Source organism: Rhinopithecus bieti, unplaced genomic scaffold (assembly GCF_001698545.2).
Source record: "Rhinopithecus bieti isolate Rb0 unplaced genomic scaffold, ASM169854v2 scaffold_65, whole genome shotgun sequence".
NCBI lineage: Eukaryota > Metazoa > Chordata > Mammalia > Primates > Cercopithecidae > Rhinopithecus > Rhinopithecus bieti.
Genome location: NW_016803344.1, coordinates 5,860,898 through 5,888,838, shown reverse-complemented (window position 1 = coordinate 5,888,838; position 27,941 = coordinate 5,860,898). Strand labels below are relative to the sequence as shown.

General features: G+C 49.3%; 1 protein-coding gene across 1 annotated transcript; it reads right to left on the bottom strand.

Annotated features, from left to right (window-relative positions):
- Nucleotides 1-2,223: 2,223 nt before the first annotated feature.
- On the bottom strand, nt 2,224-27,941 carry DYNLRB1 (dynein light chain roadblock-type 1). Its single transcript, XM_017878699.1, has 4 exons — nt 27,832-27,941; nt 16,056-16,131; nt 8,670-8,837; nt 2,224-2,605 (listed from the first exon to the last, which is right to left on the bottom strand). The coding sequence occupies exons 1-4, from the start codon at nt 27,832-27,834 to the stop codon at nt 2,562-2,564; spliced, it is 291 nt and encodes a 96-aa protein (XP_017734188.1). The 5' UTR covers nt 27,835-27,941; the 3' UTR covers nt 2,224-2,561.

Here is a 27,941-nt window from a genome sequence, read left to right as displayed (position 1 = left end):
ACCTTCTCTGTGGCCATGCATTTTTACATCTTTTTTTTGAGACAGGGTCTCACTTTGTCACCCAGGCTGGAGTGCAGTGGTGGATTCATAGCTCGCTGCAGCGTCCATCTCAAGCAATCCTCCCACCTCAGCTTCCCCAGCAGCTGGGACTAGAGGTGCGTGCCAGCACACACAGCTAATTTTCATATTTTTGGTGAAGATGAGGTTTTGCCATGTTGCCCAGGCTGGTCTTGAACTCCTGGGCTCAAGCAATCCATCTGCCTTGGCCTCCCAAAGTGCTGGGATTACAGGCAGGAGCCACCGCACCTGGCCAAATTTTTACATCTTAATTTGAGTCCAAGGAATTATGCTTGCCTTGCCGCATGACAGACTCCTGATGTACATGGTGGGCTCCTGATGTACAAAATCCTGGTGCTCACGGGACTGGGAGGTGGAGCATCTTCATTTTCGTAAGAAACTTTCCCCAGGACCTTGGTGGAACGCTTTTAGGATGGGGAACTTTAAGGCAAACAAGAGGGAGTAGTAGGGGGACTACGGGAAGGTGGAAGGGACAGGCCCCCAGCCCTATTCTGAACCCTTGCTTTGGAGCCAGAACGCCTCCGCCCTCCAGGGACAGACCCCCCTCCTAGAAACCTGACCTCTCCTGCTCCGACCGCCTTCCCCATTATCCTTCTTGGAGAAACTCAAGCAGAAGGACAGAGGAGCCTCAGACTTGGATCCCAGCTTCTGAGAACACAAGGGAGATGCTGCTGGCCACACCCCAGGTTCGTCTGCAGCACAGAACCTAGCAGATAATCAACAAGCAGGGTCCGCAGTCACCCACTCTCAGGGGGCACTTCCTAGGGAAGCAGGGACAAGGGACACCAGAGTGTTTCTCAGACAACCAACATTACTTAAGATTCAGGGAAAACTATTTGAGGGTTATTTTTATATTAAGATAATCATGGATGTATTATAGAGTGAAAAATTCCTATCATCTTTCTTTCTTTTCTCTTTTTTTGAGACGGAGTCTTGCTCTGTCACCCGGGCTGGAGTGCAGTGGCCGGATCTCAGCTCACTGCAAGCCCCGCCTCCCGGGTTGACGCCATTCTCCTGCCTCAGCCTCCCGAGTAGCTGGGACTACAGGCGCCCGCCACCTCGCCCGGCTAGTTTTTTGTATTTTTTAGTAGAGACGGGGTTTCACCGTGTTAGCCAGGATGGTCTCGATCTCCTGACCTCGTGATCCGCCCGCCTCGGCCTCCCAAAGTGCTGGGATTACAGGCTTGAGCCACCGCGCCCGGCCTCCATCTTTCATTACAGTAGATTTTGAAGCAATTTTGCCAAGCTCTTATAAACTACACCCCTCAACTCCGAAGAGCACATATTTTACTCCTCCGATACCACTGAGGAAGCCTCACTGGAAAATCTGGGCAGATATGATTGCTAGATGGAAGAACTCACAGACAGTGGTGACTTCTGGGGCAGGGAGGACAATGACGGGGATTTCCAGGCTCACACTACACAGTGCTGAGTCTTTTTCCTGTGTAACAGGAAGCAGACAAAAAGAAAAACCCTAATCAAATTAAATACATGTGGTTTCAGAGGGAAAAAAACAAGCGAGTGGCTGGATGAGGGTGTGTGGGAGCCTGAGTGCAGGTGAATTCTGGGACGCTGTCGGCGAGAGGACCCCTGCACTCCGAGTCTGCAGGGCAGATGTTTGCCCAGGACGGGCTCACTCGGGTGAATGGGGGCCCTCCAGGATTTCTGGAGCAGATAGTGTGGGAAGAACAGGGATATTGGAGTCCGAGACCTGAGTCCTGGCCGTGAGGGCATAGGCAAGCCGTTCTAAGTCCAAGTCCCCATGTCTGAGGTAGCCCCAACACTCTGTCTGCAGAGGGTGCCGTTAGGTGAGAGCTACGTATATTACATGCCAGGTGCATTCCGGGTCCTCAGTAAGTACCACTCTTCCCCAGTGCAGCGTAGTAGAAAAAAATCTTTCAACACTGGCAGCAGTGGGAAACGGTAAAAGGACGAGGGCCAAGAGGCCCAGAAGCCAGGGCACCGATTTGACACCAAGCTACACGAAGGACGGCCACCGGCACAAGCAGCAGCAGCAGCAGGCCTCTCGGAGCCGTGAACATGATCTCCCTCCAGGGCTGACGGAGGCAGCCAGGCCTCTGACATGTGATTACACAGGAAGAGAGAGGCCTTTTCAACCTAGTGTTTAAAGACACAACAGCCGGGTAAGCATTTTGGTTATTTTTAGTTAAAGAAAAACAGCTTTCTCCAAGGGCGACAAAGTGAACTGAAGGTCAGAAGGAAGCTGGGTGCGGGCTTCTTGCAAGCTCTTGCTCTAAAACCTGGAAGTGAGGAGAGAGGGCCCTCCGGAGCTCTGGGGAAGGTTGGCGCACACAGGGGTTCCTTTGGTGGGGGAGGAAGAGCTGCTAGCCCACACGTGGTCACTGGATTGGTCTGAGTGGGTTCCAAGGCGACTGCCACGTGCCAGTCCACTGACATGATCGACATTAACATTCTTGGGTGACATTAAATTAAGGAATGACACAGGGAACCAAGAGAGTGGCTTATTCGGTTGGATTCTGAATCACAATCAGGAAATAGTCTTTATCTGCAAAAGAAAAAAATGATACAAAAAATCACTCAATGTAAAATGAGAGAAAAACACACAAGAAAGCAAATAAACCATTAAATCACTAACCATAAAATGAGAAAGGGGGTGAAAGCAATAAAAAGCATCAACGCTCAGCATCTCCAAATGCTGGGAAAACAAGATAAACCTGTAACGTTCCTGCGGGGGCTCCTGGGGCCTCCCCGTACCGGGCAGCAGGCACTCTACAGTGTGTCCCCTCTTCTAATCCTCTCCACGACAGTGGCAGCAGGTAGGCAGGATTCTCACCCCTGTTTTCCAGGTCGGGGGACTCTGGTTCAAAGAGCTCCAATGAATTGCCTAAGGCCATGGTTCTCAAACTAGGGGCATCCCAACTACCTGGAGGGCTCCACTCCCAGAACCATCATTTAGTGGGGCTGGGGCAAAGCCCAAGAATTTGCGTTTCTCTAACGAGTTCCCAGGTGATGCTGACGTTGTAGGCTGTGGGAGGACCACTGGCTTAAGGTTACCCAGCTACTTAGTGTCAAAGATGGAATTCCGACATAACTTCACTGGACTTGGGGTAGTGTCATTTTCTTTTTTTTCTCTCTTTTTCCCCTCCCAAGACAGGGTCTTGCTCTGTCGCCCAGGTTGAGTGCAGTGGTGCGATCATGACTCACTGCAGCCTTGACCTCCAGGGCTCAGCTGATCCTCCCGCCTCAGCCTCCTGAGTAGCTGGGACTACAGGCACACCCCACCAAACCTGGGTAAATGTTTAAGAAGATTTTTGTAGAAGGTCAGGTGTGGTGGCTCATGTAGCACTTTGGGAGGCCAAGGTGGGCAGATCACTTGAGGTCAGGAATTCAAGACCAGCCTCTGGCCAACATGGTGAAACCCTGTCTCTACTAAAAATACAAAAATTAGCCAGGCTTGGAGGCAGGTGCCTGTAATCCCAGCTACCTGGGAGGCTGAGGCAGGAGGCCTGCTTGAACTTGGGAGACAGAGGTTGCAGATCGCCTCACTGCACTCCAGCCTGGGTGACAAAGTGAGACTCCATTTCAAAACAAAAAAAGTTTTTTGTACAGATGGGGTCTCACTATGTTGCCCAAGATGGTTGCAAACTCCTGGGCTCAAGTGATCCTCCTGTCTCAGCCTCCCAAAGTGTTGGGATTATAGGTGTGAGCCACCATACCCAGCCAGCTAATGTCAATTTCTGTCACAAACTCAATTTGTTGGCTTTCCAGAACCTTCTGAATAAGAAAATTTCAAAAGGGGACAAAGCTGCCTGGATTCCAGCTCCAGGGATCTGGCCCAGTAAGGAGGAATGTCCACCATGAAATCACAGCAAGTCCAAGTCCTTGGAGGTGAGCCTGAGTGCCTCTCATTTTACTGAAGAGGAAACTGGGGAAGTGGTATTATTGGATTTAGGGCTTGATAATTTGGAATAAAAGACACTGATATTACTGACTGTGCCTGTTTTTATCAGTGGCTTGTTAATTCTGTTTTCATTAGTGATTTTTATGTATGCAGATTTACCCACGTAATCCAACTGCAAACATTGATCAAGGCTTCTTTGTGTCCCAGTCTGGGCCACCCACTTCTCATACGGCCCCTCAGTGAGCCCTCGAGTCACTCTGAGAACACGGAGGCTCAGAGAGTTAAAGGGCTTGCCCAATCCAAGGAAAATCCACAGGTGGAGTGGGGACAGGGACCTGGGTTTGACCCCATACTCTGAACTGCCGTGGTCTGCTGCCCCCTGCTGAGCATGAAAGAAATGGCAGGACCTCAGCCAAGTTGCTTTGTGGCTGTTCAGAGCCAAGCCTAAAGCTTGGTTCTTCCCACAAAGATGGGCTGTGGCAACTGGGAAGAAACAGAAATGAAATGACTCACAGTTTCATGGCTAACCAGTCTGCATACATAAAAATCACTAATGAAAACAAATAATTAACAAGCCAATGATAAAAACAGGCACAATCAGTAATATCAGTGTCTTTTATTCCAAATTATCAAGCCCTAAATCCAGTAATACCACTTCAAGTGCTTTGTGACAGGTAATGTGTACTGAAGGTTGGGTAGGCTGAGTTAGTTACCTCAGCTTTAGTATTAGTGAAGTTAATAAGTGAAAACTAGACGTCTGTTCTTTTTTGTTTTGTTTTTTGAGACAGGGTCTCGCTGTCGCCCAGGCTGGAGTGCAATGGCACGATCATGGCTCACTGCAGCCTCAACTACCCAGACTCAAGCGATCCTCCTGCCTCAGCCTCCCAAGTAGCTGGGAATACAGGTGCCACCATGTCCGGCTAACAAAAGTTTGTGTTAAGATGTCCTGGCCGGGCATAGTGGCTCATGCATATAATCCCAGCACTTTGGGAGGCCGAGGTGGGAGAATCGCTTGAGCCCAGGAGTTTGAGACCAGCCTGGGCAGCATAGTGAAACCCTATCTCTACCAAAAAAAAAGTCTGGGTGTGGCGGCGCATACCTGTGGTCCCAGCTACTAGGGAGGCTGGGGTGGAAGAGTTGCTTGAGCCTGTGCGTTTGAGGCTGCAGTGAGCCATGATCGCACCACTGCACTGCAGCCTGGACAAGAGCTAGACCCTGTCTCCGAAAAAAAACGTCTGTTCACGTGGGCGGTTCTGGGCCAGGGTGGGGTGAATTTGGCACACATGTGGAGAGCCACGCTGTCTGGAACACCTGCTGCTGTCTGCAGCCTGGGAAGCAGCTCCTCAGCTGGATGGAGTCAGGCCAGGCGGTGGGAAGGCGTGGATCTCCCTCCTGGGCCAGGCTGCTTCAGGCTGCCCACGATGTGTAGGGTGCTAACTACAGTCTCATATGGACACCTCCGGCAGTAGCCAGGCCTGCTCTACGCCCATGGCCAGCCCTGGGTCCTGTGCTCTGTAGCCATCCTGAGGCAATTCAGCGCCAGTGCCTCCTAGGCTCTGCGTGGTGGCTCCTGACCACAGGAGTTCTGCACCAAAACCCAATTATTTTTTCTTGGCCACATAAAAGTGGGTATGTCAAAGTGTCAAATCACTGGTTTTCATCCTAACACTATGCCCCACAGACATCCCTGACTCCATCCCCACTGCTGACCCCACCTCTGACCCACATCAGTGGGGTGTCAGCAGTGGAGGGAGGTTTACAGAGTCATTCATTTATTTAATCAATGGATATTTGCTAGATGCTTACTATGTGCTTACAAGCCCCTGCCCTCATGGAAGTTACTCTCAAGTGGAGGAGATGGCCTTAAAAATGCAGGTAAGCATTTGGTGGCGAGGAAGGACTGAGTGGCAGCAGTGAGGCTGAGCCAAAGAAGCATGCTCTGTGTGTAAGACAAGCTCAGTGCACCACTGTCTTCCAGGACGGCGCCGCGTGTGTGCAGGAGAGACAGAGTGTGACTTGAGAGCACGGGCGCCCCCTGCAGTGCTGCCAAGGCGAGGGACTGGCCACCTCATCCTCCTCCACTGACAAGGTCGTGGGATCTCCGGGCCTGTGAACCCCAAGGAGAACCCCCTACTTGGGAGCTGCCCATTCTGGACTCAAGCACCAACCACACTCATGGGCTCTGAATGCCTGTGGGTCTTCAGGGCCAAACTGGAGATGCCATTGCTGCCAAGTTGAGACTTGAATGGCCAGGAGCTTTCAGATGACGCTGTCCTTCCGGAGGAGACACTCTCAGGAGCTTTATGCCAAGGGACACTGTCCGTGAAGAATTTGTCTGATTTGGAGACCATGTAATTTGCTCCCTTCCCCCATACCCTGAACTCCCAGTCAGCCATTGGGAAGCATAAGGTCTGCTATGCACAGGGTGAGTAGAGGCATCGTTCCCAGCCTTTTTTTTTTTTTTTTTTTGAGACAGTCTCGCTCTGTCTCCCAGGCTGGAGTGCAGTGGCGCAATCTCAGCTCACTGCAAGCTCCACCTCCCAGGTTCAAGAGATTCTCCTACCTCGGCCTCCCAAATAGCTGGGATTACAGGTACGCGCCACCACGCCAGGCTAATTTTTATATTTTTAGTAGAGATAGGGTTTCAACATGTTGGTCAGGCTGGTCTCGAACTCCTGACCTCGTGATCCACCTGCCTCGGCCTCCCAAAGTGCTGGGATTACAGACGTGAACCACCGTGCCTGGCCTCTCAGCCCGACTTTTAGGGGAGTGAAGCTTTGTCCTCTGCAGCCACACAACATGACGTCCTGGGAGGGATTTCAGTTTAAATCTGATTCCAAGGCTTTTTCCCCCAACCCAGGTCAACACACTCAACCAGGCAGGGTGGCTCAGGACATCAGCACAGCACCGTCCCCTACTCGACATTTTACAGATGTAGATTTCCAGGTGTTCTGTGACTTGCCCAGGGTCACGCTTGTGGGAGGCAAAGGTGGGAAAACAGATTCTGCGCCTCCTGCAGTCTTTTCTCCCTGATGGATCAGGCAGTACACATGGACGGCGTGATTTTGAAAAAAAAGCCTTTTGTTTTTTTTTTTTTTTTTTTTTTGAGACGGAGTCTCACTCTGTCGCCGGGGCTGGAGTGCAGTGGCCGGATCTCAGCTCACTGCAAGCTCCACCTCCCGGGTTCACGCCATTCTCCTGCCTCAGCCTCCCAAGTAGCTGGGACTACAGGCGCCCGCCACCTCGCCCGGCTAGTTTTTTGTATTTTTTTTTAGTAGAGACGGGGTTTCACCGTGTTAGCCAGGATGGTCTCGATCTCCTGACCTCGTGATCCGCCCGTCTCGGCCTCCCAAAGTGCTGGGATTACAGGCTTGAGCCACCGCGCCCGGCCCAAGACTCTTATGTTCTTCTCTGTGACTGACTTGCTCTGTCCCCACCCCTCTAGGGAGTGTCCCAGGGAAACTGTGGGCTGCTGTGACTGGCTCTATAGTTCTTTCCTTCCCATCCTTCCAGGCCTGGTGACAGAGCCTACGCTGGTCTGCTGCGTGGAGCAGCTGACTCCCCATCAAATGACCTCAGAACTCTGTGGCCTCTGTGTTGCCACGTCCAGAGCACTCAGTGTCCCCAGATCCTCCGCTGCCTTCCTTTATCCGGGTCCTAATCCTAATCCTATCACCTCCTGCCCTAAAAACCTTTGCTTGCAAGATCAAGTCCATGCAACTGAGTTAGGTGTTTGTGGCCCCTTCTCAACTGCACCAAGTCTCACCTCCCACTCCTCCCCACTCACACCCTGATGCCCTAGATAAGCGGCACTGCAGTGGAAGTGCACCATCACACACACACATGACGCACGCACACTCAACTATGTGGCTCAGCCAAGAAAAAGCAGGGTGAGAAGTCACGAGGCAGAGATGGTCCTGGAGCCTCTGTCTGCCACCCTAGTCCATGAGTGAGAGCGAGGGGGCCGGGCAGGAGATGTGGCTCTGTTGCTCGCTCCTGTGCTCCCATCCTTGTGGGCTCCTCCCAGAATGAGCATCTCCTCACCCTGAGAATGATCCTAAGGACTAAACACAGGCCTTGGTTGCACCACACAGCCCTCAAAGGCAAGGCAAACACCTCGTGTAAAAGAAACACAGCAATCTGCTCCGGTGCGGGAGGAAGAGCTGGCTGCAACGGGCCTAAAGACAGGCCTGGTCTTTACAAATGGGCAGAGAACATGTTTTCAAGGATAAAATGATATGGTACTTTTTTGCTTTACATTTTGGAGCAGAATCACTGAATATTCTTCCAAATGTGGCTTTCCGCCCCTCCGCCTTGCTCACACTGCTTCCTGTGCCCTTAAGATTCAGTTCCAGTGTCCCCTCTTCTGGGAAGCCTTTGCAGACAGCCCCAGACAGGCCTGGCCACACCCTCCTCTATGTCCCAAATGCCTTTGAGTTTTCTCCTATCAAGGCAGGGGGGACACGCATGATGCTCATGTGTCTGTCTATCCCAGGAGACTGGGTTCCCCTCTGGGGCCAGTCCCTGGGCGGATCTGCTGGGGGACACCAGCTGGAGGCTGGCTAGGCAGTGAGGCAACAACCCAATTCCTTCAACTGCTCGGGCCCTGCTTGGATCTTCTGGAGACACCACTGCACCAGGCCTCCTGATGAGGCAGAGAATGTGCCGTGAGGTCTGCTCCTACATGGGGAGGTAGAAGACCCCTTACCTGGTGCAACCATAATTTCATTTTTCTTGGAGCGAATTCGAAGGAAGGTGAGATCGTTCTGAGGGTCGATTTCACGCACGGTGCTTCGTGCCTTCAGGATGAAGCTGTGCATGAGGCTGGCGTACTGGGTGGTGGTGGGGTTGTCCATGGTGCTCTTGATGGGAATGCCTGAGGGGAGAGCAGATGGAGCCTGAGAGGATGGGGAGCCCCTTCTGCCGAGCTCCCACCCACACCCCTAGTGGAGAGAACTGGAATAGCAATTCTCAGTCAATGCCACCATCCGCAGAGGGCTTGCTATGTGACAGGCACGGTGCTGAGCCCCAAAGCATGCCAGTGCCATGCTCTAGAACTACTCCACGGGTGGCAACACCATCTCATCCCCCTGCGAGGCAATAGGAGCTCTGAGTGGTGAGGCAACCTGTCTGTGGTCACACAGTGGGGCAGGGCTCACAGGCAGGCCTGCTGTCTCACTCCCGGTTCCTTTCCCACAGTGGGGCAGGACTCACATGCAGGCCTGCTGTCTCACTTCCGGTTCCTTTCCCACAGTGGGGCAGGATTCACATGCAGGCCTGCTGTCTCACTCCCGGCTCCTTTCCCACAGTGGGGCAGGATTCACATGCAGGCCTGCTGTCTCACTCCCGGCTCCTTTCCCACAGTGGGGCAGGATTCACATGCAGGCCTGCTGTCTCACTCCCGGCTCCTTTCCCACAGTGGGGCAGGATTCACATGCAGGCCTGCTGTCTCACTCCCGGCTCCTTTCCCACAGTGGGGCAGGATTCACATGCAGGCCTGCTGTCTCACTCCCGGCTCCTTTCCCACAGTGGGGCAGGATTCACATGCAGGCCTGCTGTCTCACTCCCGGCTCCTTTCCCACAGTGGGGCAGGATTCACATGCAGGCCTGCTGTCTCACTCCCGGCTCCTTTCCCACAGTGGGGCAGGATTCACATGCAGGCCTGCTGTCTCACTCCTGGTTCCTTTCCCACAGTGGGGCAGGATTCACATGCAGGCCTGCTGTCTCACTCCTGGGTTCCTTTCCTAGGGCTGATTGGTTCCCAGAAGTAAAAAGAGACACTAGCTCTGATTGTCTTCCTAGGGCACTAGGAATGCAAGGGTAGGCAGAAGAGGACACGGTGGCAAAAGAAGCAGGTGAGTCAGAGAGGCTTTTTGAGCCAAGTGATGTCAGGAGAAGAGGTTGTAGTCATCACTTGTCTGCAAGGGACAAGACAACCAGATCACCAGGGCTGCTGCTGGCTCCTGGATGGCCACAATGTGCATGGCAGGGCCCTGCAAGGCCTTGCTCTACAGATGAAGCTTCCTGAGGATGGCACTAATGAGTGTGTCCATTATAATCTACCCACGATGGGGCGGCGATGGGGAAGGAGCCACCACGACTCTTTCTGTCCACGCTCACATTCCTGGGGGCCTAAGAAAACAAGACTGGGCCAGTTTCTTGCCACCAAGCAGGTCGGTCTGATAACTGCCTTTAGTTGAGTCCTAGGCTGGGTAGCTATGGGCCAGATTAATAGGGTCCTGGGCTCCAAATTGACCTGTGCTTACACCCGACTCTGCCCTTCACAGCTATGCAGCCTTGGGCATGTGATGAAACCTCCTGAGCTTCCACTGCCTTATCTGTAAAATAATATCTGTGCTTCCAAGTGCTGCTGGGCGGGCTGAATACTGCTTAATTCATTTAAGAATGTTTAGCAAGAGTACACTTAATAAATGTTAATAAATAAACACTATTCACACAGTAAATGCCATTTGCATTAATCTGAGGGAATGTGACTATTGCTTAAACCTGCAAGGGGCTTGCTAAAACACAGCCCACCCACCAAGGGCCAGGACCAGAGCCCAGGTAGAGCTCTGGGTTGGCTGTTCTTGCTACCTGGCCGGAAACCCTCCCCTTAGCTCATCTTTGGGCCCCAATGGTAAGAGGCCTACAGTCTCAAGGCTTGGCATGGTTTGGGTGATCAGACCCCTTGACCTTCTCTTTTTACACACCACAAAGCCACCTTCTCACAGATCCCTCTGCCTGGAACTTTCTTTCCTTCCCCTATTCACCCATGATTCCCACTTTGGTCCCTGAGGTCTCCATCTTCGGGTGACACCTCTCATCCCCACTGGTGGCACCGACCCAGCACCACACAGCTTTCCCAGGCTGACACTACAGCATTACACTGTGATCATTATTCTATCCCCCACCACAATGTAAGTTCCCCAAGGGCTTGACCAAGTCTGATTTGCTCACTAGTGTCCCTAGTGAGCAATCATTAAGCTTGTATTGCTGTTGGTAAGTGAGTGGTCAAAGGGTCTGCTTTCACTAGTTTGGACAGATATTGGCATGAGGAGTCTGATCACATCCATATAAGCAGGAGCTGTGTAAAAGAGACAAGAAACTAAACATCTGCTGGCTCACTCCAAAAACAAAAGAAAATGAGGAAGTACAGGGCCAAGGACCAAAACCGGGAAGAAGTTCAAACAAGGACAAAGATTAATTCCAGATTCACTGGATGCCAGAGCTGGAGGAGACCTCAGAGACAGCCTAGTTATTATTAGGCCACCTGCTCCCAGCCTCTGCCTTCACAAATGAACACTGTAGAGCCTGCAGAAGTAGCTGGTCATCTGGGAGGCACAATTTCTAACTTGGGGCTCTGATCTGCTGGGATATACCCCCAGGCTCTTCCAACACACCCAGTTCCTTCAAGCAATAAAAGACAACTAAAACATTCAACAGACACTTTAATCAAACACCAACTCTGTGCCAACACCATCCTAAGTACTACAGACAGCAGTGAACACAAGAGACCAATCTTTGTCTTCACTTATTCTGCCTGTGTGAGTAGCAGCAGAGGATGGCAGGGGGTCTGGAAAAGTAAAAACAGAATGAAATTTCCCTTGCATTTTCGGTAAAACTGCTTAAATTCACACTTTTATTATGAAACACCATTTGAGTCTAGTCAAGGCAGAGACGTCAAAAGGCAGTGGCAGGTGGCTGGAAAGTATCGGGACTCGGGTATGTCATGGGTTCAGGGGCAGGAGCAGGAGCAACCACTCTGGGCTGGGGTGATCAGGGAGGGGGTCCTGAAGAAAGAAGCAGCTGAGCTGAATGTCGGGGGTTGGGTAGGAAAATCCTAGATAAGATCATAGGCATCCCATTACAATTATCCCCAAATCATCATCTTTAATGGAAGCTTCCAGAGGGCTTAAAGGCCCCATGGATCAGTGGGAAGTGTGATCAACCCAGATTCCGGGTTCTGACCACGTTCATCTACAGCTGGGTGACCTCGGGCAGTTATCCACACCTCTCTCAGCTTTGGGTTTCTCATCTGCAAACTGGGCAAACCCTTGCCTCACAGGGTCACTGTGTGAGATGTAAATGAGACACTGACGTGGGGGCCCTGAGAATGGGACACAAGTTAAAGACACACACACACACTGAGACATTCATAGGCATTTTGTGCCAGGCACTATTCTAAAAGCTTCCCCTCGAGAAAGGCAGAATTATGATCCACATTTTACAAATTAGAAAACTTAACAGAGAAAGTGGCTTATGCCCAAAACCACATAGCTGGTAAGTAAGTAGGGCCCAGATTCAAAGCCAGGCAGGCTCATTCTGCATTCCATGTTCTCAGCTATGCTGCGATCAGCCCCATGAGTATACAAAAAGGCAGCACTCACTAGCATCCAAAAGGTAAGCAGCTGGGGCTTCCCAGTGAAAAGCCTTGGCTTTAGGGGCAGTTTTAAGGCAAGAATGAGGGCCTCCCCTGTGCGAGTACTGTGGAAGCCTGGGGGTCAGAGCTGGGGCCGCTGGACCCCGGGGTTGTTTCCTTGGAGTCAAAATGTCCAGTCCCAGAAGACAGTTTCTCTCTTAGTGACAGAAGTCTTTTAGGTCTTGGAGCAAGAAGTGCCCCAAAGAGATTCCCTGGACCATCACAGGACTCGAGGCAGTTGAGGGCTAAAGAAGGAAAGGAGCTGCCTCAGGCCAGCTAACTGATCAGGGCAGCCCTGAGCAGGGGGCCTGCTCCTGCCTCCACAGTGTCCCAAGGGCTCCCAGCCTCCTGTAAATGAAATAACCACATGGTTTAATCAGAACTAGGCAGGGCTGGGGAGCACATTCTGTCTAGCTCTGCGCTTGCCAGGGTTCTGCTGACTTGGAAATCAACATTTTTTTTTTTTTTTTTGAGACAGAGTTTCACTCTTGTCGCCCAGGCTGTAGTGCAGTGGTGTGATCTCGGCTCACTGCAACCTCTGCCTCCTGGGTTCAAGCGATTCTCCTGCCTCAGCCTCCCGAATAGCTGGGATTACAGGTGCCTGCCACCATGCCCAGCTAATTTTTATATTTTTAGTAGAGACGAAGTTTCACCATGTTGGCCAGGCTGGTCTCGAACTCCTGACCTCAGGTGATCTACCTGCCTTGGCCTCCCAAAGTGCTGGGATTATAGGTGTGAGCCACCGCGCCCGGCTGGAAATCAACATTCTATCCAAGGACATAGCACCTCCACTTTGTTGCCCTTGATGGCTTTCATTCTGCTTGATTTAAGTAGGAATTGCTGAGAACTCTGCTTCTCCAAAACAAGTCCTAGACCGACAACACACATAAGAGGCTCTCTAAGAGCACTGAAAAAATTAGAGCCCACTGAATACACTGGGCCAGAGAATTTGGGGGGCCCCGCAACTGGGCATGCCCTGACCTCTTGGGATGTCCACATGTGTCTGTAAAGGTGGCCGCAATAGCATCTACCCTATGAGGCAGCCAAGAAACACATAAACAAACTGTGCCCGGCAGCACGCCAGGCATGTGACAGATACAGGTACTGCTGTATTACCTCCACCCACAGAGCTGCCTGTAAATCCTGGCCTGTGGGAGCAGCCTCTGGGCTGGGCACTGAAAGGCCTACATACTTCATTATTATTATTATTATTATTATTTTTTTTTTTTTTTTTGAGACGGAGTCTCGCTCTGTCGCCCAGGCTGGAGTGCAGTGGCTGGATCTCAGCTCACTGCAAGCTCCGCCTCCCGGGTTCCCGCCATTCTCCTGCCTCAGCCTCCAGATATTATTATTTTTAAAGAGACAAAGTCTTGCTCTGTGCTGGAGTGCAATCACAGCTCACTGCAGCCTTGAACTCCCGGGATCAAGGAATCCTCCTGTCTCAGCATCCTGAGTAGCTAAGATTACAGGCGTGTGCCACCACACCTGCCTAATTTTTATTTTTATTTTTTGGAGTTAGGGTCTCACTATATTGCCCAGGTTGGTCTTGAACTCCTGGGCTCCAGTGATCATCCTGCCATGGCCTCATAAAGTGCTGGGAACAGGTGTGAGCAACCATGCACCACACCCAGTTATTATAACAATTATTAATCTACTCATTAAGGCATCTAACATGTTTGCAAAAATTTCAGGTTTTTTCCTTTGGGATTATTGCCTTTGAACACAGTCCTCGGGAATCACCAAATCAAAGGGGCTGATGGCTACACCCACTGTGGTTGGTTCATTTAACGTTCACTGACCTGACTCTGCGGCCTGTGGTGAATGACACGGGAACAGAGGTGAGTCAGGCATGGTCCTGGTCTTTCTCCATTGGCCACGCTGCTCTATCAGCCGCAGCGTCTCAGTGGACTCCTCTCCTCCCAGCCTCACATAAACTGGTTTATGTTATTTTTGTAAACTCCAGTAGGGTAGTTTTTAAATTGGCCAAATCCCTTCCCAAATTAAAACCAATGTAGAAACACGAACTGATGGTTCTTAGTATGTGTGCTCTGACTGAAGTGGATGACAGGAACCTCAGCCTCTACCTCTACTCCCAGGGTAGCACAGGACCCCTAGGTTTAAGGAACACAGCCCTGAAAACATGATCTGAGGCAGTCTCTCCGAGGAAAGGCCTTCGGAAAGAGACAGAACTGCTGTGAATCTTAGGCCTGTGGCTCTCACTGAAGCCTCTTCTGATTAGAATCTATCCTCTAAAGCAGAATTTTCTAAACTTGTCTGATCATAAGAATCTCCTGGGGTGCTTGGTAAACACACAGATTCCTCAGGTCTTGCTTTGGCCCTAATAAATTAGACTTTTTGGTGCTGAGGCCTGGAAAGCTATGTTTAACAGGATCCCCGGGTGATTTCAAAGAATGAATACATTTGGGAAACACTGTGGCCTAGAGGCATAAAGTATGTGGATGCCCCCAACCCAACAGGGGAACCCCATCAGGTAAATCAGAGTTTGTATGAACAAATGCCTCACAGCTCAAAACAGATGGTGACAATACTGTACTAAATGCTTTATGCTGTTCATTCTTAGTTACTCTTCAACTTATAAGGTAGATATAAGTATTATCCCCATTTACAGGCTTAAGCAACTTGGCCAACGTCACAAAGCTAGTCAGAAGATGAGGCAGAATTCAAACTCATAACTGCTGGATTCCAGAGTCCCTGTCCTTACTGCTGGCCTGGAGCGTGAGGGCCTGGGGGCCATTCTGGTTCTTGACAGCATGGCATGGGAGAAAGCATCCAAGTGCACTCAGATGGGCTTGGATTTAAATCTCGACTGTGTGATGGTAGGCAGATCAATTACATTTCTAGACTCAGTTTTCACCATTGCAAAATGCAGACAATGGGGCCGTTTTAAGGAATATAAGAAAGAGTATGCGCGGCACCAGCCAGAATCCTGGCACAGAGCGGGGGTGTGCTAAATGTTCGCTCCCTTCCTGTCCAGTGCAGTCTGGGAAAATTAGTATCTGTACCCTTCTACCTATACAGATACCCACTCAGAAAGGGTTGTCGGGGTGGAGGAGAGCTGCAGGCACAGAGAAGTTAACTAGAGAACCATCCAGCCAATAAAGCAGAATCAACACAAATGGGTGGGTAATACCCACTTAATGGCTTCACTAAAAAGTAGAAACAACAAAACCGGGCTAATGAACATTGTGGTGGCACTTAAAAAATTTGTTTATGTGAACCATGAAGCAGTATTTTAAAAAGCTCATGTGTAAACATATGCCCAAGGGCAACAACTATTATTATGGTCCTCTCGAACTGTGCTGGACGAGGCTGAGGAAGCATGGAAGACTGAAGTGTGATCTGTCAGGGCGGTGGGACTGAGCAGATTTTCCCTTTGTGAGGACACTGGAAGTGGCTGGTCTGAATGCAGTGCTGTTTACAACTAATTGTCACAACCAGTTACCGATTTCTTTGTCCCTTCTCCACTCCCGCTGCTTCACCTGACTAGACTTAATGGGAAAAAAAAAAAAAAGAACACTGGAGGTTTAAAAATTAAAAAGGCCTAAAATTAGATCAGGTTCATGAAGGACTTTGTCAACAGCAAGTGCTATGCTGTGTTATGGCTGCTTCTGGGCCTGCCTGGGTGCGGGTCACGGCGGGAGGGAGGGCGTGTACCTTCTGTGTTCACGACGATGATTCCCTGCACTCCCTTCTGGCTCTGCAGTCGCTTCAGTGTCTCCTCCACCTCTGCCTGCCAGAAAACAAGACCAAGGTTAGGAGAAGCCAATAGGCAGGATTAACTTCCTCATACCCCAGGCAGATGAATCATATGTTTGTCTTCCAACAAACAAGTAATACTCAGGCACCTGGCACCCCCTGAAAGCTCCCCAAGCTGATCTGATGTGCTCCTCCGGCCACCGCCAGTGCCCAGAGCATCTGCTCACACCCCCATGCGGGACAGGGCTGCTCATGGCGCTTTGCCCACCAGGCACTATTATCCCACCCTCCTCAGCTGTTGGGGAGCAGAATATAAACACCATTCCCATGTATATACACGTCCATGACTCATATATTTGGCATAGCTGGGGGATGGGACTGATGATTTAAGAAAACCCAGAGAGTAGTGTCTAACAGGAAGACAACACTTGGTCATTTGCGGCCCAAAGAGCACATGAGGATAGACTGAGTGACTTCAGCAAGCATCCGAGATAGTGTGATGTGCAGCACTCAGCTATAAGAAGTGTGCCTTGGGAAGGGGCTCATTAATCTTGATTACCCAGAGACTGCTCAGGTGGGCTACTCCTGCACACAGCATCTGTAAGAGGCAGTCAGAGTCCATGTCCTCATTCTGCCATGCCAGGCCTCCTGTCACTCCTATCCTACCTTTCCCTCCACTCTCCAGCTCCATGACACACCTCCCTGTCTCTTCATCTTTTTATCCCACAAGGCCTCTTCTCTGCTGAAATTCAACAAACTCCTCCAGACCATCTAAGACATCATCTCCTCCACGAAGCCCTTACTGACCTCCCAGTCGATGGGGTCTGCCTACGTGTGACTCCCCAAATCCCTGGCTGTGCTTCTCTGGGACATGCATTAGGTACTATGTCTATTTCTTTTTTTGCTTGTTTGTTTTCTTCTTTTTTCTTTGCTTTTTTTTTTAATTTAATTTCTTTTTTGTTGTTGTTGTTGTTTCAGGTACTATGTCTATTTCTTAGAGACTCTACAAAGGTCTGTGGAGTAGACATGTGATAAATAGCTGCTTAACTGAACTAGGCCTAACTCTTCCTGTGGATGGAAACTAGCCCTGAGTATACCTGTTCTCAGACGGCCCCTTCCAGACTGATCTAGAATCCAGTCAGAAGCCCCTCAAAGGCTGAGAGTTGTTAGAAACAGACGCTCCATTCACCAAAAGAAAACAGTTCCTCACCCCCAGGGACTAATGAGTTGGGGTTGGGCGGGGGGTTGGAATCCTCAACACTGGGTGGACACAGCACAATGAATTCTTGTTTTTCTGGAAGGCACAAGGCTGACAATCCAGTCACTGCCACCCACTCCCCTGTGACAGAAGAATACTCTCAAACGCTGGAGGGAAGGGTAAACAAGTTGCTCCTATAAAGTGGCAAATGGCCTGATGCCTCTAAGATCTGGAGCCTGGGTAAAATGACAGGGTTCTGTGGACGTGAGAGTACAATGCAGTGGGTCATGCGTGTATGAGATCGAATGTCAGTCAACACATTCACTGAGCTCCTACTATGTGCCAGCGGCTATTGTGAAGGGGAGGAGTGGGGCACAATAGTGGTCACTGCTGGACAGTACCTAGTCTACCCTGGTCACCCTCCTGGAAGTTCATCAAGTACCAAAGTACAGTGACATCTGCAATAGCAAAATGCAGAAAGAACTAAAAATGCCCAACAATTAGGGAAAAGGCCAAGTAGATTATGGAACATTCATTAACAGGAATATAATACACATATTAACCATGGTGATTAGACCATGTTATACCATCACAAAAGATGTATGCTATAATGTTAAGTGAAAACAACAAAATGCAAAAATAAAGTGCTTTGGTGACTGCAATCACATGAAAACAAAAGGTTAGAGGAGATTATGAAAAAAGCCACATTAAGGGCAAGGCGTTATAGAAAGGTTTGATTTTCTTTTTTTCAAAACAGCCCTTTTCATTCTACTGTATTGTTTCTATTTAAAAACATTTTAATCCCCCATCTATGTATCCAAGAGAAGTCTATGATACAGGGGCCACAGGGCTCTGATACACTCAATGTTGTCAGAATAAGAATATGTAAGAATAACTTGGATGATAATTTAGGACAGCTCAATCTGCAATCAACCCGGAAAGAAAGGGGAAAGAAAGTGAAAGCCAAGATGTCAGAATCTAAATCCAAAACAGCCCCCAGAGATTAGAGAATGGGGCTGAAATGAAAAAGATGAAATTTCCTAAGACTGCTATTCATTCAGTAACTACATGGCAACCTTCCGTGTGCCAGAAATGTTCTAGGCCTGGGGATGCTGCAGTGAACAAAGTATAACAAAAATCCCATGTCATAAAACTGACATTTGTGGGAAGGGACATTAAATAAGAAAAAAGAAGTCAAACATAAATGTCAGCTATAGTACAGAAATGGGACCTGGAATGCAGGGGTGATGGGAATGTGAAATACATCGTCAGAGAACGCTCGCCAAGGCGACAGTGAGTAGACATCTGAAGGAAATGAGGGAGTTAGCCATGCCAGTTTCTGGGGAATGTTCCAGACAGCACCAAGAGCAAGCACAAAAGCCCTGGGGTGGGCAAGCGCCTGGCATATTCAGGGGGAAAACCAAAGGGGCTGGTGTGGCTGAAGGGCAGGGAGCAGGGGAGGGACGGCAGCTGGGGACCGCAGACGGCCTGGCAGATCAAGTGATGACCTTGGTTTTTACTGCATATGATTCATGGAGCCACTGTCAAGTTTTGAGGTAGAGAGTGACAAGACTTGCTTGTTTTCCAAAGGACCGCTCTGGCCGCTGTGTGGAGAATGGACAGCAGGGGGCGAACACAGCCCGAAGAGGCCTCCCATCCTTGCCCTGCCAGGTGCCGCTCTGGGTCTGAAGGAAACAAGCTTCCCTCCTTCACTCACTGCTTGATGTAACTACCTCCCAACCCTTTGGACTCAGCTGCAGAGCCTCCCGCCGGAGGCTTCTCTGACACCAGCCCCTCTGCTGGGCACCGAGGCCCCCAGCCTTCACAGCACTGACCACAATGCAGTGCAACTGTTTAGGTCACGTTCATCTCCTCCTCCAGACGCAAGGCACCCTGGGACCAGGAAACCAGACCAGACTTTATAGCCCCAGTACCTCGCAGAGGATAGGCTCAATAAATACTGAAGGAACAAATAAAAAGCATTTCTGCAACTATGTTTCACGAAATCAACCTTTTTAAGTACGGGAGGGGGGACATGGCCTCACAGTCCACAGTGTGAAAAAAGAGCTAAGGTTTAGGTGATCTGAAATTCAACGAGAACCAGACACTAAGATCTGGCTATACAAAAGTAAACACAAGCCAGGCGCACTGGCTCATGCCTGTAATTCCAGCACTTTGAGGGGCCAAAGCAGGTAGACTGCTTGAGCCCAAAAGTTTGAGACTAGCCTGGACAACATGGTGAAACTTCATCTTTACAAAAGATTAAAAAAATTAACCATGCATGGTGTCGTGTGCCTGTAGTCCCAGCTACTTGTGAGGCTGAGGTGAAAGGGTTGCTTGAGCCCAGGAGGTAGAAGCTGCAGTGAGCCATGATTGTGCCATTGTACTCCAGCCTGGACAACAGAGTGAGACTCCTCAAAAAAAAAAAAAACACTGGTGCCGTGAGCCTTGGTCACAAACCCAACGTAAGACATCTTTGCATAAAGCAAGTGGACCTGGCGTTTCCTTCCCCTTGTCTGGATGACATGAAACCGGCCTCAGAGCCACCCCTGTCCTGAGCCCCAGCCTCTCCTGCTGGCCAACCGCACCTAGGTCCAGCCAGCCCCGTCTGCCCAGTGGTGCCCAGGGACTGTGAGATGAATGGCACTTCCTGGCACATCCTGCTAATTCCAACACATTCCCAGGAGGTAGCAGGTGCACACACCAGACCTGGGCATGAGCCTGCCGTGGCCACAGGAAAGACTGGGCCAGAAGCAGCCTTTCAGCGGGTGCCTGCACGCACCGCAGACTCACCACGAACATGAANGAAAGAGGGAGACCCCAAAAAAAAAAAAAAAAAAAAAAGAGGAAGAAAGAAAAATAAATGAAAGTAAACACACATCTCACACATCTATCAGGAATGGGAGGACACACAGGTATGATTTCCCTACTCAGCACCTACTATGGGTCATATATTGCTTTCAGACACATGCTCTCTTCTGAAACTCTCATTCACGGGTTAGTATGATCTCCATGTTAGTGATGAGGAAACAGGTTTGGAATGGAGAAGGGTTTTGCCCAAGAACAACACATTCCCGGTCAACAGAAGAGCTGAATATACCGGTGACCACAACCGAGGAGGTCCCTGCCCTCAGGGAGCTCACATTCTGGCGAGAGAGACTTAAACAAGTAAACAAGATTCTTGTAGGATACAGGGACTAGGCTGTGGGGCAAGGGATGCTACTCCGGCTAATGTGGTCAGGAACACCTGATGAGATGTAATCTTTTTCTTTTTTTTTTCTGAGATAGGGTCTCACTCTGTTACCCAGGTATGCAGTGGTGCGATCATGGCTCACTGCAGCCTTGACCTCCCAGGCTCAAGTGATCCTCCCACTTCAGCCTCCCGAACATGTGGGACTACTGATGTGTACCACCAAACCCCGCTCATTTTTTGTAGAGATGGGGTTTCGCCATGTTGCTCAGGCTAGTCTTGAACTCCTGGGCTCAAGTGATCTACTTGCCTTGGCCTCCCAAAGTGCTGGGACTACACGTGTGAGCCACCATTCTCGGCCGTAAGTATGTCATCTTTAAGCCAAGAACCAAATGATGAGAAAGAAATGCATCCCGGGCAATGGGGTGACGGAGACAAGGCTCCCCAATTCTCTAGTCCCCAGGTGCACATTCCTGACACATGGAAAAACAAGCAGCAATAAAGATCCAGGAGTATCCACTGGCTCAGCATAGGAGGGATGACCACTGGAAGCAAATGACTGACAAAGAACTATGACCAATTTGATCACTAAACATAAAATTTAACTTCTGTATAAGAAAAATGAATCTAACAGGACAGAAAAATATGTGCATCAAATATAACAGGCAAAATAAAAAAAAAACAAACATGAAATGACTAAGAACAATAGCAAGTCTCTAGTAGGTAGTGTGCAAAAGAATACTAGTAGAAAATATGCCTACCAGAAATTACAATCACATCAAACTATGGTCATCATTCCTCGCAAACAAATAAATGAAAAATTCAGCTGGGTGTGGTGCTCACACCTGTAATCCCAGAACTTTGGGAAACTGAGGTGGGTGAATGACTTGAGGTCAGGAGTTTGAGACCAGCCTGGCCAACATGGTGAAACCCTGTCTCTACTAAAAATACAAAAATTAGCCATCATGGTGGCACGGGCCTGTGATCCCAGCTACTCAGGAGGCTGAGGCAGGAGAATTGCTTGAACCTGGGAGGCAGAGGTTGTAGTAAGCTGAGATCGCGCCACTGAACTCCAGCCTGGGCAACAGAGTGAGATTCCATTTCAAAAAAAAGAAAGAAATGAAAAATTATAGCAATGCTGAGGTTTATTTTTAAATGCTGGCATTGCTATTACAAAGCTGGCAGGTACAAGGGTAATACAATCTTGACAAAGCTACAGGACAATGTATTGCAAGAACCATAAAAGCATTGGTCCCTCCCCCTCAGAAATTTTTTTCCTAAGAATTTCCTCCTGAGGAAATAACCTAATAAGTAAGTTAAAACAAAACGAAACAAAACCAGACATTCACAGAAGCATCATCACAGCACTATTTCTACTAATTAAGAAATGGAAGCAGCCGGGTATGGTGGCTCATGCCTGTAATCCTGGCACGTTGGGAGGCTGAGGCAGGTGGATCACCTGAGGTCAGGAGTTTGAGACCAGCCTGGCCAACATGGCGAAACCCTGTCTTTACTAAAAAATACAAAAATTAGTTGGGCGTGATGGTGCGCGCCTGTAATCCCAGCTCTTGAGGAGGCTGAGGCAGAAAAATCACTTGAACCTGGGAAGCAGAGGTTGCAGTGAGCTGAGACTGAGCCACTGCACTCCAGCCTGAGCAACAGAGACTCCGTCTCTAAAACAAACAAAAAAAGAAATGGGAGCAACCCAAATGTACACAGGTAAGATATTTGGCCAATTATGGTACAATTATTTCACTAAGTATTATGTAGTCACTACATAGTTAATCACAAAGATGATACGACAAGAAGGTTAAATGTTTTGGATATTAAAACAACAAAAAAAGAAAAAAATTCCCCAAAACCCAGCATGCATATCTTGGAAAATATGCATACGTGAACAAAAGAGGAAGGAGAACATACAAAGATGAAAATAGTTGTGTGGTAGAGTGAAACTGGATGAGGAGAATTATATATGATTATTTTTTAATTTTAATTTTATTTATTTATTTTGAAACAGAGTCTTGCTCTGTTGCCCAGGCTGGAGTGCACTGGCCTGGTCTCGGATCACTGCAACCCCCGCCTCCCAGGTTCAAGCAATTCTAGTGCCTCAGCCTCCTGAGCAGCTGGAATTACAGATGCATGGCTTCCGGCTACTTTTCGTATTTTTAGTAGAGACAGAGTTTCACCATGTTGCCCAGGCTAGTCTCCAACTTCTGACCTCAAGTGATCTGCCCACCTTGGCCTCCCAAAATGCTGGGATTATAGGCGCGAGCCATTGTGTCTGGCCAATTATAGATGATTTTTTTTTTTTTTTTTGAGACAGAGTCTTGCTCTGTCGCCCAGGCTGGAGTGCAGTGGCCGGATCTCAGCTCACTGCAAGCTCTGCCTCCAGGGTTTATGCCATTCTCCTGCCTCAGCCTCCCGAGTAGCTGGGACTACAGGTGCCCACAACCTCGCCCGGCTAGTTTTTTGTATTTTTTAGTAGAGACGGGGTTTCACCATGTTAGTCAGGATGGTCTCGATCTCCTGACCTCGTGATTTGCCCGTCTCGGCCTCCCAAAGTGCTGGGATTACAGGCTTGAGCCACCACGCCCGGCCTATAGATGATTTTTATATCATTATTCTAAAAGTCAGTTTCCACCTAAAATGTAAAATATGCATGCCAAAAGTGCCACTTGTAGAAATCTATGCTACATAACCACTAGCATGAGTGCGAAAAAGACAAGAACAGTTACTGCAGCAGTGTCTGAAATTTAAAAAAACTATACACACACCTAAATGTACATATGGGCACTGGATTACTGATACCCGACATTACAAAAGACAATGAGTACGCCGGACGCGCGGTGGCTCAAGCCTGTAATCCAGCGACTTTGGGAGCCGAGACGGGGAATCACAAGTCAGGAGATCGAGCCATCTGGCAATAACACGGTGAAAACCCGTCTCTCCTAAAGAATCAAAAAAAAATAGCCAGTCGGGTGGGCGGGCGCCGTAGTCCCAACTATCGGAGCTGAGCAGAGAGAATGGCCGTTAAATCCAGGAGGAGTAGCATATGCAGTGAGCTGAGATCCAGGCCATTGCCTCCATGCTCCGGGTGACAGCAGCGAGACTCCGTCTCAAAAAAAAAAAAAAAAAGGAATGAAGTAGACTGCAATATAATAACACAGAAAATGTGTGATATTTTTTAAGTGAACAGAACAAGTGCAGAATAAGATACATACATATATATCTTAAAGTCACTTCTGGTTTTCTCTTTATTTTGTTCTCACCCAGGGTGGAGGCATGGTGCAACACGCTCACTGTAGCCCCCCCCCCTTGGACCTTCTGGGCTCAGGCGATCTCTCCACTTCAGCCTTAAATTAACATATATAAATTACATATTCCAGTTCATCTAATAAAGGTTATATATATAAATGTGCTTATGGCACCAAACAAATCTGGAAGGAAAAACCCAACCTGCACCACAGAAGTTACCATGGGAGTGTAAGATGGAGACCACATAAACTTTCTAATTATATCCGCTGGTACCGCTTCAATTGTTGAAATATGTTGGTGGTCAACCTGTAATCCCAGACTTTTCGAGCTGAGGTGGGCGGATCACCTGAGGTTCAGCGTTCGAGACCAACCTGGTCAACATGGTGCAAACCCTGTCCTACTAAAATAGAAAAAAAAACCCGTGTCTCTACTAAAAATAAGAAAAATTAGCCAGGCGTGAGTGGCGGGCGGCCTGTAGTCCCAGCTACCTGGAGGCTGGAGGCAGGAGAATCGCTTGACCTGGGAGGCTGAGTTGCAGTGAGCTCAGATCACTACCAATTGCATTCCAAGCCTGGGCTGAAAGGGCAAGACTCTGTTTCCAAAGAAAAAAAAAAAAAGTTAAGTAGCATCTAATTTGTGGCTTTCATGCAGTATTATAACCACAGAATAGCATAATACTGGTTCTAGTAAGCTACCTTTAAGTAGAAAAAGGGGCCATAAGTGCTTGTATAATTACAAGGAAACTAACAGCTGGTGTGTGGCTCACGCCTGTAATCCTAACACCTTTGGAGAGCGCCAACGTGGTGTGATCACTGAGCTAGGAGTTCAGACCAGCCCTGGGAACATGGCAAAAACCCCCATCTCTACAAAAAATACAAAAAAATTAGCAGGGTGTGGTGGCGATGCAGCCAGCAGTCCCAGCTACTTGGGGGAATTGAGGCAGGACGTCATTGTGCCAGGAGGGTCAAGGCTGAAAAAAAAAGGAAACTACAATGTTGTTCTAAGGAGGAGGAAGACTGAGACTGGAGGGTTAGGAGTTGGAATTTTATTTTTCATTAATCCCCCCCCCTTTTTTCTCCCCCAGACGGAGTCTTGACTCTGTCGCCCAGGCTGGACTGCAGTAGCCGTGATCTCAGCGCACTTAACAAGCTCGCTTTCCCGGGTTTACGCCTTCTCATGCCTAGCCTCCCAGTAGCTGGGACTACAGGCGCCCACCTCGCCTGGGCTTATTTTTTTTTTTGTTTTTTTTTTGTATTTTTTATAGAGACGGGGTTCACCGTTACCAGATGGTCTCGATCTCACTGACCTTGTGTCCGCCCCGTCTTGGCCTCCCGAAGTTTGGGATTACAGTCTTGAGCCACCGCGCCCGCCTCACTTAGATGCTTTTAATCATTTTTTTTTACTGTGTGCAAGGTATTACTGTAAACAATCCTAAAATCGTATGGAACACAAAAGACTCAGAAAAGACAAGCAAGCCTGGACAATAAAGAACAAAACTTCACCACTACCTGATTTCAAATATACCAGAAAGGTATAGTAACCAAAAGGAGCATGGTATTGGTATAAAACACAGACACACAGGCCAATGGCATAGAATAGAGGACCCAGAAACAAATTCAATATTTAGGCTAACTGATTTTGACAAAGGCATCGAAAAAAACAAAACAAAACAAAACAAAAAACCTACATAAATCAACAATACATACTGGGTATTTATTCAAAGGAAAGGAAATCGTACATCAAAGGGATCACACATCCTCATATTATATTGCAAGGCACGTATTTACAACAGACCAAGTGAGGAATTAGCGTCCTCAATAGGTAAATGAATAAAGAAACTGTGGGCCGCGTGATGGATCAACTGTAATCCAGCATTTGGGACGAAGATCCACGAGCAGAAGATCGAGACCCATCCTGGTAACTGAAACCCGTTCTATTTAAAAAAAAAAAAAATACAAAAAAAAAAAAAATACAAAAAAAAAAAAAAAAAAATTAGCCAGGCGTGGGCGGCGTGTAGTCCCAGCTACTTGGAGAGGCTGAGGCACGTCGAATAGAATGGCGTGAAACCGGGAGGCGGAGCTTGCAGCGAGCGGGATCGCGACACTGCACTCCAGCCTGCGACAGAGGGAGACTCCGTCTCAAAATGAAGGTATTAGGCTGGGCGCGGTGGCTCACGCCTGTAATCCCAGCACTTTGGGAGGCCGAGGTGGGCAGATCACGAGGTCAGGAGATTGAGACCAGTCTGACCAATATGGTAAAACCCCGTGTCTACTAAAAGTACAAAAATTAGACGGGTGTGGTGGTGCACGCCTATAGTCCCAGCTACTCAGGAGGCTGAGGCAGAAGAATCGTGTGAAACCAGGAGGCGGAGGTTGCAGGGAGCCGAGATCGCACCACTGCACTCCAGCCTAGGTGACATAGTGAGACTCCGTCTTAAAAAAAAAAAGAGGCCGGGCGCGGTGGCTCAAGCCTGTAATCCCAGCACTTTGGGAGGCCGAGATGGGCGGATCACGAGGTCAGGAGATCGAGACCATCCTGGCTAACACGGTGAAACCCCATCTCTACTAAAAAATACAAAAAACTAGCCGGGCGAGGTGACAAAAAACTAGCCAGGCGAGGTGGCGGGCGCCTGTAGTCCCAGCTACTCGGGAGGCTGAGGCAGGAGAATGGCGTAAACCCGGGAGGCGGAGCTTGCAGTGAGCTGAGATCCGGCCACTGCAATCCAGCCTGGGCGACAGAGCGAGACTCTGTCTCAAAATAAAAAAAAAAGAAGTGATGTGAAAAATGAAGTTATACATATTTTAAGCATTATTACGTTTGTAATGATGTGGAGATATTCTTTGTGGTGTAATAATGAAAAACACAGAACCCACAATTGTACATTCAATAGGGGCTAAACTGTATAAACCAAAACCAAGCAGAGTCACATGACTACTGTAAGTGGTTCCCTCTAGGTGATGACAGTTTCTTTTTTCGATTTTTTCTTATAAGCTCTAGATTTTTTTTTTTTTTTTTTTTTGAGACAGAGTCTTGCTCTGTCGCCCAGGCTGGAGTGCAGTGGCCGGATCTCAGCTCACTGCAAGCTCCGCCTCCCGGGTTTAGGCCATTCTCCTGCCTCAGCCTCCGGAGTAGCTGGGACTACAGGCGCCCACCACCTCGCCCGGCTAGTTTTTTGTATTTTTAGTAGAGACGGGGTTTCACCGTGTTAGCCAGGATGGTCTCGATCTCCTGACCTCGTGATCCACCCGTCTCAGCCTCCCAAAGTGCTGGGATTACAGGCTTGAGCCACCGCGCCCGGCCTAGCTCTAGATTTCTAAATAAGATTTTTGAAAAAGTAATACATTCACATGGCTTAAAACTTAAAACTTTTTTTCAAATTTTGCACAAGCTGTGAGGATTAAAAACACAAAACCTGTAATGGCGTAGAGAGCCCACAACTGCAGCCAGAAAGGTAGAAAGAAGGCTTTGGGATCCCCAAGAGCGGACCCCGCCCGTTCCTGACTCTGGCACCCACCCAGTCCCAGCGGCTAGAAAAACCACGCCGACAGAGTGGCGGCCGTCAAGCTTCTAGGGTTCAAATCCACCTCCACCATTTCCTGGGGCAAAGCACTTGGCTTCTCGGGGCTCTGGATAACATATAGGTATAACAAAATGGGACTAAAGATCATATCTACCTCACAGAGCTAGGAGGAGGAGGGGGGAGGAAATGCAAGACACATAAAGTGCTTGGCAGAGCCTGCCACAAACTGAGCTCCCAGGAAACGTTAGCAAGGTTGCCATCCCGCAACAAGACCCAGGACGCCAGGCTGCAGGGCCGCTGCCCACCCCTCGCCCATCATCTCTTCCCGGCAGAGGCCAAGCTCCTGCTTCCGGTAAAGGGGCAGCGGGATCCGGCGGCCCCGCCTCGGTCAGGCTCTAGAGGCCTCCGCCACCGGGTTCCGCCCTCAAGTCGGCTGGGTCCCGGGCCGGCCACGCCCAGCCCCCACCGATTCCCTGTCTGGAGCTCTGCGATCTCCTCATCCTCAGAGGACTGAAGGCCTGGCGTGGGATGGTGGGCAGCCGCCAGCCACAAGCCCCCGGCGCACGCTCACCATTTCCGACCGATCCAGTAGCCCAGCGTAGCGAACACCCAGCCCAGTCCCGTGCCTTTCTGCGCCTGCGCACAGGTTTCTGTCAAAACGGACAGCTCTAGCTGCCTATC